The sequence below is a fragment of the Macaca fascicularis genome, chromosome 15 (genome assembly GCF_037993035.2).
Source record: "Macaca fascicularis isolate 582-1 chromosome 15, T2T-MFA8v1.1".
NCBI lineage: Eukaryota > Metazoa > Chordata > Mammalia > Primates > Cercopithecidae > Macaca > Macaca fascicularis.
In genome coordinates, this window is record NC_088389.1 from 59,631,431 (window position 1) to 59,643,599 (window position 12,169).

The following is a 12,169-nucleotide window of genomic DNA, read 5'->3' on the forward strand; positions in this document are numbered from 1 at the left end:
CAAAACATTGATCGCAAGGCATTTCAAGCATTCAGAGTAAAATAAACACCCATGGACTTGCTAGCCGGAATGATTACATGTTCACATTGGCTCCATTTACTTCATGTTTCTCTCAAAGAAATAAAAGATGGCAGCTCCCATCACAGTCTCTTTTGTCTCCCTTCCTTGATGGTAACCATCCTGTGACATTTAGGGCCAGATTATCCAAAATGCTCTGATGGATACATTACAAGGATCCACCAAGTGTTGAAATAAGAAGTTCTTTTTTATTGTGGTACAATATACATAACAGAAAATTTGTCATTTTAACCATTTATAAGGGTACAGTTCAGTAGCAGTAAGTATCTTCACATGTTGGTGCAACTATCACTACTGCATCTGCAGAACTTTTTTTTTTTAATCATTCCACACTGAAACTCTGTGCCCATTAAACCATCACACCTCCTCCCCTCCTCCCCTCAGCTGCTGGTAACCACCATTCTACTTTCTGTCTCTATAAATGTGACTAATCTGAGTATCTCGTATGAATAGGTCATACAATATTTGTCCTTTTGTGTCTGCCTTATTTCACATAGCATGATGTCTTCAGGGCTCATCCATGTTGTAGCATGTGTCAGAATTTTATTCCTTTTGAAGGCTGAATAATATTTCACTGTCTGTATATACCACAGCTCGTTTATCCATTCATTGAGCGGTGAATGTTTGGGTTGCTTCTACCTTTTAGTTACAGTGAACACTTGCCCTTATGAACATGGGTGTAAATTGTCTGTCAAGTCCCTGCTTTCAAGTTTTTGGGTATGTGCCCAGAAGTGGAATAGCTGGATCATGTGGTAATTCTATATTTACTCTTTTGAGGGGCTGCCATACTGTTTTCCACAGCAGCGGCAGCGGCAGCATTTTACATTTCCACCAGCAATACACAAGGGTTCTAGTTTCTCCACATCTTCACCAACACTTGTGGTTTTGCTTTTTGGTAATAGCCATGCTAATGGGTGTGAACAAGAAGTGCTTAAAGCATCTCCTAAAGAGGAAGAAACTGAGGCCCAGAGAAGGGGAGGATCACATGAGAGGTTGAGGTCACAAGCAAGTCAGTGATACAGCAGGAACTAGAAGCTGGATCCCCTAACCCCAACCTAGTTCTTGCTACCAAAACACAAAGTCCAGTTTCCATCGCTCTGTGTCAGAGGGTGCGCAGCCACGGCCACAGGCCAGATACAGACTTTAAGTTTATGTGGTTCGGTCCTTACTTTGTTTTTTTTTTTTTTTAATTCAAAATAGTATCCACATTTAAAAATTAGGGGATTTTATATTTTAAAAGTCTGAATTTCTGATTTTCCCCCTAAAAATCAGAAGGTCTGGTAACCCTCAACCCATGTTCTAACTCAGCAACCAACTGTTGCTGTCTTTTGTTTTGTTTTGCTCTGTTGAAACAAGGTCTTGCTCTGTCACCCAGGCTGGAGTACAGTGGCATGATCATGGCTCACTGCAGTCTTGAACTCCTGGGCTCAAGCAATCCCACCGTCTTGGCCTCCCAAAGCGCTGGGATTACAGGTGTGAGCCCATGCCCAGCCCTATCATTCTGTAATGTCCTTCCACACAGGCTAGTTCACACACTGGCTGGTCCTGGTAACACTGGAGTTTGCAGGCCTTTGCTTTTCACATCCATAGATATTCCTCATTCTGTGTGTCAGTAGACACATAGTTATGTTTAACATCACAGGCAGGTTCCATACTTCTTTCCTCTTTCCTCTACTCTGTATTGTCTTTGAATATCTTAGCTATTTCCTCACCATAAAAGTGAAATAATGTTGCAAATAAATAATGCAACATATTAACAAAGACATAATTGAATAGCCTGATTTGGAGACAGTGTGATGTGGTGGAGAAACACCAGCAAAGGCGCTAATCTTGACTCTTGCAGGAACTCCCTGGGCAATCTTAGAAAGTCCCTTCCCTGTCTGGCCTCCTTGTATCCATGTGTCAGTTGCAGGGTGGGACTGGGGAATCCTCAAGTTTTCATGGGCTGGTCTAGTTAATAATGTAAAACAAAACCACTCACTTTGCATTGTCGGTGGAGTAGAGAAACTCGCTTTGCCCAGTTGACTTCCCCAGGATGACCCCTCTGAACTGATCCTTCCTGTGGTCCCCAGCACACCCACCCTCTGCTTTCTCTTTGCTGACAGGTGCGGAACGACCTGACTGGCGTTCTGTATGGCGAGGACATTGAGATTTCAGACACCGAGAGCTTCTCCAATGATCCCTGTACCAGTGTCAAAAAGCTGAAGGTAGGTGTGGCTAGCCACAGGGTGATCTCAATGCCCTGGGTGCCCAAATTACCTGACTATGAAGGAGCCTCAAGTGTGGTCTGGGTCTCAAGTTCATTTCCACCTTGGCATCCCAGACAGGAGAAGCTCCCAGGAATTGGCTTCCCTTGGCTTTTCCTTCCTTGCTGTCCAACACTGGCCAGAGGTGCTGGCTGCAGGTGCACAGCCACTGAGCACTTTCCTGATGGTTCTATATCTCTCAACACAGTGTCAGGGGCACGCAGGGCACACATGATTATCATGTCTGTTTTGAAGAGTCACAGAGAGAGGAACTGTCTTGCAGAAAGCCCACAGCAAACAAGTCTTGTTGTTGCAACTGAAAGCCCAGGCTCCTGACCCCTATCTGGATGGTGATACTTACTTTAGAAACAGGGTCAACTAGAAGTTTCCCCAGTTGTAAGTCAGTCTCTAACTTTCATTTGTCCATTCATTCTGCAAACTCTCTCAAACAGCTTTTATAAACCAGACCCTCTCCTGGGCTCATAGACATCATCGGCCTTGACCTTGTCCTCATATTGCTCCCAGCATGGTGAAGAAGACAGAGAGACCTCTCAGGGGAAACAGGAACAAAGGGGCCTGGCAACAAAGGGAGGAAGTGACTCATCCCACCTGGGGAGAGGGCTCAGACAAGGCTCCATAAAGAGACAACATTTGGTGGTGGAGGAAGAGAGGGATCCCCTCCTACAGGAGCCCGGCATGGTAGGAGGGAAGATCAGAGGGTAGGGTAGGCATGCTCATCATGGCTTAGGATCAGCAGGAATTCCACAGAGGCAGAAGTACCTGGAGTGGGGTAGAAGGGAGGCTGAAACAGAAGTCAGTTCCCAGGAGCCTTGAATGCCAAGCTTAGAAGTTTGATCTTTTATCCTGGGGACTTCCTGGAGGTTTGTAAGCAGATGCCAGTGTCATCAGAGCTATCAGATTCCTCTTTCCCTCTCCTCCATTCCTTCAGGCACTCCCTTGAAGTCAATGGCATGGAGACCCCAGATGCCAACTGCAGATATGTCCCTTCTGTCTCGTGTGGGTCCCAGGTTACACCAGTCAGAGCAGGTAGCAGCTTACAGCAGTTGCCTTCTAAATCCTCCAGTTCACAGATGGGGAGCCCAAAGCCCAGAGAAGGGGAGCAAGGAAAGCAACATATCAGTTGTCTACCACCTCCTTCAGAGCAGACACAGAGCCTGCGGGTCACATTTCAGCCTCGGGAGCCTCTGCAGATGAGGACACAGTAGTCAGGGAAGGGCCTGTTTGACAGCCAAGGTGGCTGGAGCCAGGTCTCCCCCTTGCAGTGTCACAGGCTATGTGGGGCCTGGAGGATTCAGGGGTGGGGTGGCTGCTCTGCAGGAAGCATCTGGGGCAGGGTTGGGAGAGGAGGGGGGGGCCTGCAGCTGCGCTGACGTTCTCATGCCACACGCAGAGGCATCTCCCCATGCCGGGCACTTGAAATAGCTCCCTGAGCTCCAGAGGCCCAGCATCTACAGACTTTAATGTTTAAAGAACCTTTGTGTGCAGAGCAGAGATACTAGTTGAAAGTCAGCAAGAAACTGGGGATGAAACTGGGCTCTCTGCCCATCAACCAACCAACTCCAACAGAAGTAGCACCTACATTAACCATAATGAAAATAACAGCTGAAATAGCCACCTTTCCAGTGCATTGACCACAGGCCAGGCCCTGTGCAGAGCCCTTCACTTTATTTGCTCATTTCATCCTCCCCAAAGCCCTCAGATGGAGGGAATTTTTGTATTCCTGTTTCACAGATGTGGACTCAAGACTCAAAAAGGTTAGCAACTACCCCAAGACACCCAACTGAAAAATGGTGGGTTGGGATTCAAACCCATGTCTGGGCAATGTCATGGCCCAGCTTTCTCCACTGCCCTGCATGTACTTCTGAGAAAGGATTCTGGCACCACATAAGCCAGGAGAGCAGCACCAATGACAGAGTCCTCATCTGTTGGCAAAGGCTCCCCTCACCCAGACACCTGCACAGCTCCTTCTTGTGCCTCTTGCAGTCTTCTTCCAGTCACCCCCTTCTCCCAGAGGCTTTCCCTGAACACTTTATTTAAAAATTGAAATCCCTGTTCCTCCAACTCCCATTTGCCCCTTTCTGCTAATTTTCTCCTCCATTTCACTGATCGATACCTATTTTCATTTCCTGGGACTGCTGCAACAAAGTACCACAAACTAGGTGGTTTATAACTACAGAACGTGCTCTCTCAAAGGCTTAGGACTCTTCCATGCCTTTCTCTTGGCTGCTGGAGTCACCGGTAATCCTTGGCAGTTTGTGGCTCACCACTGCATCACACCAATCTCTACCACACATGGCATGTCCTCTCTTCTCTTTATATTGTCTTTTTAGGACACTGGTCATGTTAGATAAGAGCCTCCCCTATTCCAGTATGACCTTGTCCTAACTAGTTACATCTGCAATGACCCTGCTCTCAAATCAGGTCATATTCTGAGGTATGAGGGGTTATGACTTCAATATACACAATTCAACCTCTAACAGTATCTGGCCTTCTATTCATTTTACCTGGTACTTTATCGTCTGTCTCCTCCCATTAGAATGTAAGCTCCAGGAAGCAGAAATTTCTATCTGTCTTGGTCACTCTTCTATTTCCCATCACCTAAACCCCAACCTAATTTGCTCAACTGTTTGTTGAGTGTGTGTGAATGAAATACCAAGTCTGGACAAAATGCACCAGAGGATACAAGGATATAATACTCAGGAATGACGGGAAGGTAGTTACTTTTGGAAACCTCAGAGGAAAAGCAAGTTTCTGAGTTCTTGTGGGTTAAGATGGAGAAGGAGGTACAGAGGAAAGGCAAGAAAACCAGATATCAAATGGTAGAACTGGAATCTGCATTGGAGGTAGTAGAGAGCAGAATTAAAGCTAAGAAAAATAAGAAATCAATAAGGTGGAGGGCAAACTTGAGATACTTTCCCAATATTCAGAGGAAATCGCCAAAGAGATCAATCCAGTGAGATAAAGGATAACAGTTGTGGATACTGGAGAAGGGAGTTTTCCTAAGGGAAAACCAGGACAAAAACAGAACCAAAATCCAAAGCAGTAGAAATGGTAGCAATGAGCACACCTACCATTCAGATTTTGGTCCCTAACACCATTCTCCAGTAAAAGGAACCAGGGATCCTTAGACAAATGGCTGGTTCTATGGGGCAAGAAATAGACAAGATGATTCTGGGGTATTTTGTAACACCAGAAGGTAAGGAGTAATACACATACTGGTGGGGTTGTATCAAGGGAGTACAGTTGCTGATTGACAGAGCTCCCAGTGGCCAAAGCTGGAACAATTTGAACACAAAAATTAAAGTAGTATTAGAATATAACCCAAAGTATAAAGTAAATCTCCACCAGTTTACTCTTACGTAAATGATTGACTAATAAATGGGAGAGCATAGGCAAATCTCCTACACAGAAGAATTCAAAATAATTTACATAGATACCTCACACTCCAAAGAGGTAGGTCATAACTACACACTTCTTAAGTTACTTTGTTCCAAAGGGTACAGTAGGAAAAGAGGGGGGATAAAAAAGAATAACTTGACAGTTGAGAAACCTGACAAACGTTCCCTGAGCCAGGCAATCAAGGTCAACGTCAGCAGTGATAAGTCACGTTGAAAGCTCCCTTGACATAATGTGATGGAAATAACTTTACCTCTGTGGTCTTCTTCCCCAGATCCCATAACCCCAGTCTAACCATGAGAAAAACATCAGACAAATTACAGTTGAAGGCCATCCTACAAAATACCTGACCAATACTCCCCCAAACTATCTAGTTCATCAAAAATAGAGAAAGCCTGAGCCAAAAGGAGCTGAAGGAGGCATGACAACTAAATACAATGTGGTATATTCTAGATGGGATCCAGGAATAGAAAAAGGATGTTTGAGAAAAAGACTAAGGAAATCTGATTAAAGAATGGGCTTTAGCTAATAATAACATCAATATTTATTCATTGTGACAAATGCACAAAATGCTAATATAAAACATTAATAATAGGGAAAACTGGATGAGGGGTTGTATGGGAACTCTGTATACAGTCTCCACAATTTTTCTGTTTTCAAATAAGAAGGTATTTTTTTTTGTTTTTTGTTTTTTTGTTTTTAATAGGAAACAAGCTTAAGTGGGCTCAAGACAGACTTAGAACTATAGATTGGGCCATACAGAATTTCCATTATTCTACAATTTTTGAACTACAAAATCAACAATTTTATATGGAAATGTACAGACTATATGAGCAAACTAGCCAGCTTCTGCATAACTGGTGAAAAGAGAGTCATACTTAGACAGGTTTTGCCAAAATTTTGACATACTTAGTGGAGAAAATCTTACAAATATCTAGGCCAGGAAAAAAACAAACTTCCCATAGAGATGCAAAAACCAGGCCACTCTCCGACTCCTCTGAAGCATTACATCCCAGAGACAGTGGAGCAACGGGAGACATTCTCCACTGTATGGGGCTCACACGATGTTCCAGCCAGGTCCCCTTCTTGAAGCTAATCCTGAAGTGCGACGCAGCCAAGAGCGAGGGCATACTTTACGGCTGAGGTCGTGATAGAAATGGCTGAGCAGGGATCATGGGAACCCATGGAAGGAAAACGAAGTCTAAATAATTTTATAAAAGTGTAATGCAGATGCAAAAATTACATATAATTTTATACATAATGCAAAAATAGATACGGCAATAGGCATAATTGAGATATAAAAATCCAAATTACCTTCACAGGCCTAAGAAGAGATGATTTTTTTTAAAAAGAGTGCTTAACTCCTGGCGTTAACTAGGAGAGGGACTCAAAAGAGACCATTTTGCTCATGAGTTTCATAATTAGAGAGATGTAAGCTAAAGAATGCTTTGAATAACTCAGTGGTAAATATACCATAATGCAAACAGAACCTGAAGCTGCAGAAACACAAAAATAAAACAAAGGAAATCTCATCCTTGTTTCGAAATAGAAAGCAAACATGAAAACCAGAAAGCACAAAACAGATCATTGCAGACCACATACACTGATTCTGACCGGAAGTTCAAACAGGCCAAACTCATTATCAAAAGGAAAAGACTTTCAGATTGTGTTTCGAAACACGAAGTCTAGCTATTTACTTCAGATAAACGTACTGATAGGTATGATACTGAAAGGGTAAAGGTAAAAGGTTGAGCAGAGGTCTACCAAGCAAATCAAACTACAGCAAGAATCCCAGTATTCATATCAGACCAAAGCGTGTTCAAGGTACAGGTGTCAAACAGGACTCAGGAGAGTCCTTTTCTATAGATAAGGCTTCAATCCACCTTGAGAATAACACACTCATAGTCTATTATTGCTTTAAATTACATCTCACTGAAATAAAGAAAGAAAAGCCTGTTAAAAATAGAGAGGGAAATTGACAGAAACACAATAGCGTTGGGAGGCATCACATCTCTCTCTCATTCTTGGACAGTTCACCCAGGCGAAAAAAGGCAAGAGCACAGAGGAACTGAATAATGAAATTAATAAGGCTGATTTAGCAGATGTGTATCGAAATTTGTATCAAGAAAGTCAGGAAATAAAACCATTTCTGTGTGATGAAGTCACGAGGCCCTTTAAGCTCATTCCAAGCCTGTTTTGAACAGGGGGTGGCTAAAGTTTAGCTGTTTCCAGGCGGGGCTAGGAAGCTGCTCTGCACAGACCAAGTCCTTGGCACTCCTGGGGAGAGATCCAGGTGTCGGATTTCCCTTTCTGGACATTTCAGTTGTTTCATGCACCTTCTCCGAAGTGGCCTTCTGCCCTGTATTCGTATTTCCATTTTTCAGAAGAATTGGTGGTGCGTTATTTCAACCATGGGGCATCCACAGACCCTTATGTCTGGAACTGACATGAGAGGGGCAATTGCCTCAGTTCAGTCCAGGTGCTCTGGAGAGCAAATATATTTGTGGAAAGAACAGGAACTTTTAAAGAAAATCTTTTATTGTGAAATGAAACAACAATTTAAAAGCCACAGAAATCAAATGAATGTCTAAATGTCATAAGGCAAACAGGACACAGGTCAGAGAACTTTATCAGATACCCCAAAAGTCCCTTCCATCCACAGCCCCCTGCCTCCACCATCAGGAACCCTATGCCCTACTTGCACAGAAATCACCAGCATTCTTTTTTCCTTTTTTGTCAGAACTCAGAAAGTATAGGGAATGCTGTTCTAGTTGTGACCCTTTGTTTTTTTATTGTAGTAAAATATATGTGACATAAAATTTACCATTTTAACCATTTTTAAGTGTTCATTTCAGTGACATTAAGTACATTCACAGTGTTATACAACCATCCCATTATCTGCTTCCAGAACTTTTTCATCATCCCAGACAGAAACTCAGAACGGGGGCTTTGTGTGTGTGTGTCTCACTCTGTCGCCCAGGCTGGAGTGCGGTGGCACGATCTTGGCTCACTGCAACCTCCATCTCCCGGGTTCAAGCGATTCTCCTGCCTCAGCCTCCTGAGTAGCTGGGATTACAGGCGCCCTCCACCACGCCTGGCTAATTTTTGTATTTTTAGTAGAGATGGTGTTTTACCATGTTGGCCAGGCGGGTCTCAAACTCCTGACCTTAGGTAATCCGTCCGCCTTGACCTCCCAAAGTGCTGGATTATAGGCATGAGCCACCACACCAAGCATAACAGGGGCTTTTGAATCAAGTGGACCTGGGGTTGGACTCCATCCCCGCCTTGATGTCTTCCTCTGTAGAGAGGGCACTGGGCCGTCCCAATTGTGTGATGGTCGCCATATGCAGACTGTTGGGCTCTCTCAGGGACTGAAAAATCAGTAGTTGATATTATGTTCGAAACTTGGGAGACACTGGAATAGAGAAAAGATGAAATAATAAAACACTAAATAATAAAATTAGGGAATTTCAGGGAAAGAAGCCATGGAATTCCCTATGTTTTAATGAATATCTTAAAATAATAACAAAGGACTTTCTAAAATCCAAACTTCGAGACAGTAAGCAAAGTTGAGAGATTGTGAGCAATTCATTTAGGGTCTCTGGGACCACAGAGCTTCCCTATTGCAAGTGAATTTACCAGAGGAGACAGGAGCCTTGCTTGCCTGTGTCAGTGCTGTGCCAGCAGGCACCTCTTTCCAGAGGGCTCCTCTTCTCTCTCTCCATCTTATCACAGCCTCTTCTTCTGACCTCATCCAGCGCTTCTGCTTCAACATCAAAGGAGGACACTTTTAAGCACTCCCTTTGTGCTCACAGATTCATGAATTCATTTCATCCCCACAATAACTTTATAATAGCAGTCAGCAAACTACAGCTCATGGGCCAAATCTGGCCCACTCTCTGTGTTTGTAAATAAAGTTTTATAGGAACACATCCATTCACCACAATGTCTTTGGCTGCTTTTGTGCTACAGTGGCAGAATTGAGTAATTGCAACAGAGACTATATGGCCTATGAGACCTAAAATATTTACTATCTGGACTTTTATAGAAAGTGTTTGCCACCACCTGCTCTGAAGATAGGTACTATTATTATCCCCATTTTATAGGTAGAGAAACTGAAGCTCTGGGAAGTTTAATAACTATCCTGAGGCCATGAAGCTGATTAAGTGACTGAGCTGCAATTCTAGCTCAGCAGTCTAGCTACGGACTGGCTGTGAACCTCCACGGCATGCCTCCCAGCTTCATGTCCACCCACACTCCTCAGTCAGCAGAAAGATTCCTGCATAGCCTCTCAACATTCCAAGGTTACTCATACCCAACATTTTTAAATGACCTGTCTCCCCACATTTCTTCTTAGTAATAAAACAGGAATGAAGTGGCTTTGCAACCTACTTGCCTTAAGTGGAGGAGTGGTTAAAAAAAAAAAAAAGTGCTAGGGAATGACAGAAAGACACAGATAAGCAGAAAGCTCTCATCTTTACTTTTTATATTAATGCAATATTTGGGCCCAGTGCAACATCATGAAGACCCTCTAAATTGAGCCAGGCTTTCTACTCTTAAAAAAGGAAAAGAAAATATGTCTCTGCCATTTAGAGCCATGTTTGGCTTTCTTTTTTGAGTGACTCACAAAAATAGCCCAATTCTCCAACAATACTAGTGGGGATCCTTAAGCCTCACATTAAGGGGACAGCTTTGAACAGAAAAGCTACTTGACTAGTCAGCAACAACTGAGTGTCCTAGAACCCCAGCAGAGCGGGGAGGGAGACAGGATCAGCCTAAGGTAAGGCCTCTCCAGAGAGGGCGGTATCTGCATTTCCCGTTGCTGCTGTGACAAATCTGAACAGCTTCAAGCAACACAAATGTGTCTTACTGTCTGGAAGCCAGATGTCCTACATGGATCTTGACAGGCCAACATCACAGTGTCAGTAGGGCCAAGTTCCTTCGGGAAACTCTAGTTCCAGTATCTAGAGGCCACCTGCATCCCTCAGCTGTCAGCCCCCTTCCTCTGTCTTCAAAGGGAGCCATAGTCAGTGGAGCCTTTCCCACACTGTATCACTGTCTCTGCCTCGGCCATGTTTAAGGACCCTGTGAATACATGAATACATTTAAGGACCCTGTGAATACATTATCACCTGGAAAATCCAAGAAAATCTCCCTATTTTAAGATCAGCTGATAAACAACCTTAATTCCATTTGCAATGTGCCTTTTCCCTTTACCACGTGACATAACATACTCACAGGTTCTGGCGATTAGGATGTGGCCTTTTTTGGGGGGCTAGGGGAGTGGGGACAGGGTCTCACTCTGTCGCCCAGGCTGGAGTGTAGTAGTGTGATCACAGCTCACTGCAGCCTCAACTTCTTGGGCTCAAGCAATCCTCCCACCTCAGCCTCCCAAGTAACTGGGACTACAGGCATGTACTACCACACTCAGCCAATTTATATATATATATGTAAATATATATATACTTTAAAAATATATATATCTGTTTTAAATTCCTGTTTTATTACTAAGAAGAAATGCGGGGAGACAGATCATTTAAAATATGTATACTTTAAAATATATATAGATTTATGTATTATATATTATATATGTTTATATAATATATAATATAATATATACTTATAAATATATATTTATATATTTTTAAAAGTATATATATTTAAATATATATATCTTAAAGTGTATATATTTTTAAATATATATATATTATATTTATATATATTTTATATAAAAATATATATTTATATAATATATATATTTTATATAAAAATATATATTTATATAATATATATATTTAAAATATATATTATATATATTATATAAAATATATATTTTATATATAATATATTAAAATATATATAAAATATATATATATTTTTTTCTTGTAGAGACAGGGTTTCTGCATGTTTCCCAGACTGGTCTTGAACTCCTGAGTTCAAGTGATTCTCCTGCCTTGGCCTCCTAATGTGCCAGGATTACAGGCATGAGCCACTGTGCCCAGCCAGGATGTGGCTATTATTCTGCCTGTCATACGTCGACTACAAAGATAGGCTTTGAGAGGACTGCCCTCCCCTTGCTCTGTGGGAAAGTCCTAGTGGGAACTGTGTTCTCCCTCTCAACTCTGGCCAAAAACAAGTCCTTAGGGAATTGACTCCCTTTTTCCCAACCAGATAGGAGAGACCTGAGGAGAACTGCCACCCCCACAGGTCAGGAGTCCATCCTGACTGCCTGAAACTGAAGTTCATACAGGCACCCCAAGGGGACGCAAAGCTGCAGAATAAACATGGTGCATCTTTCTCACAGGCCAGGTTTGCTCAGAGACATGGAGACGAAAAGGTATTATTTTTAACTTATGACATAGATACATTATTGGAGTGTTAAATATACATGAATTTTCAAGATACAAGAATAAACTTTAAAGAAATGC

The 12,169-nt window shown here is 42.6% G+C and overlaps 1 protein-coding gene across 2 annotated transcripts in view; it reads left to right on the forward strand.

The window, feature by feature from the left end:
• GABBR2 (gamma-aminobutyric acid type B receptor subunit 2) overlaps window positions 1-12,169 on the forward strand; it is a 417,858-nt gene that overhangs the window by 210,634 nt on the left and 195,055 nt on the right. For both annotated transcript variants that reach the window (XM_005581209.5, XM_065530287.2), the window contains exon 4: window positions 2,184-2,285. In XM_005581209.5, coding sequence (XP_005581266.2) covers window positions 2,184-2,285 — 102 coding nt within the window. The remainder of the gene's footprint in view (window positions 1-2,183; window positions 2,286-12,169) is intronic.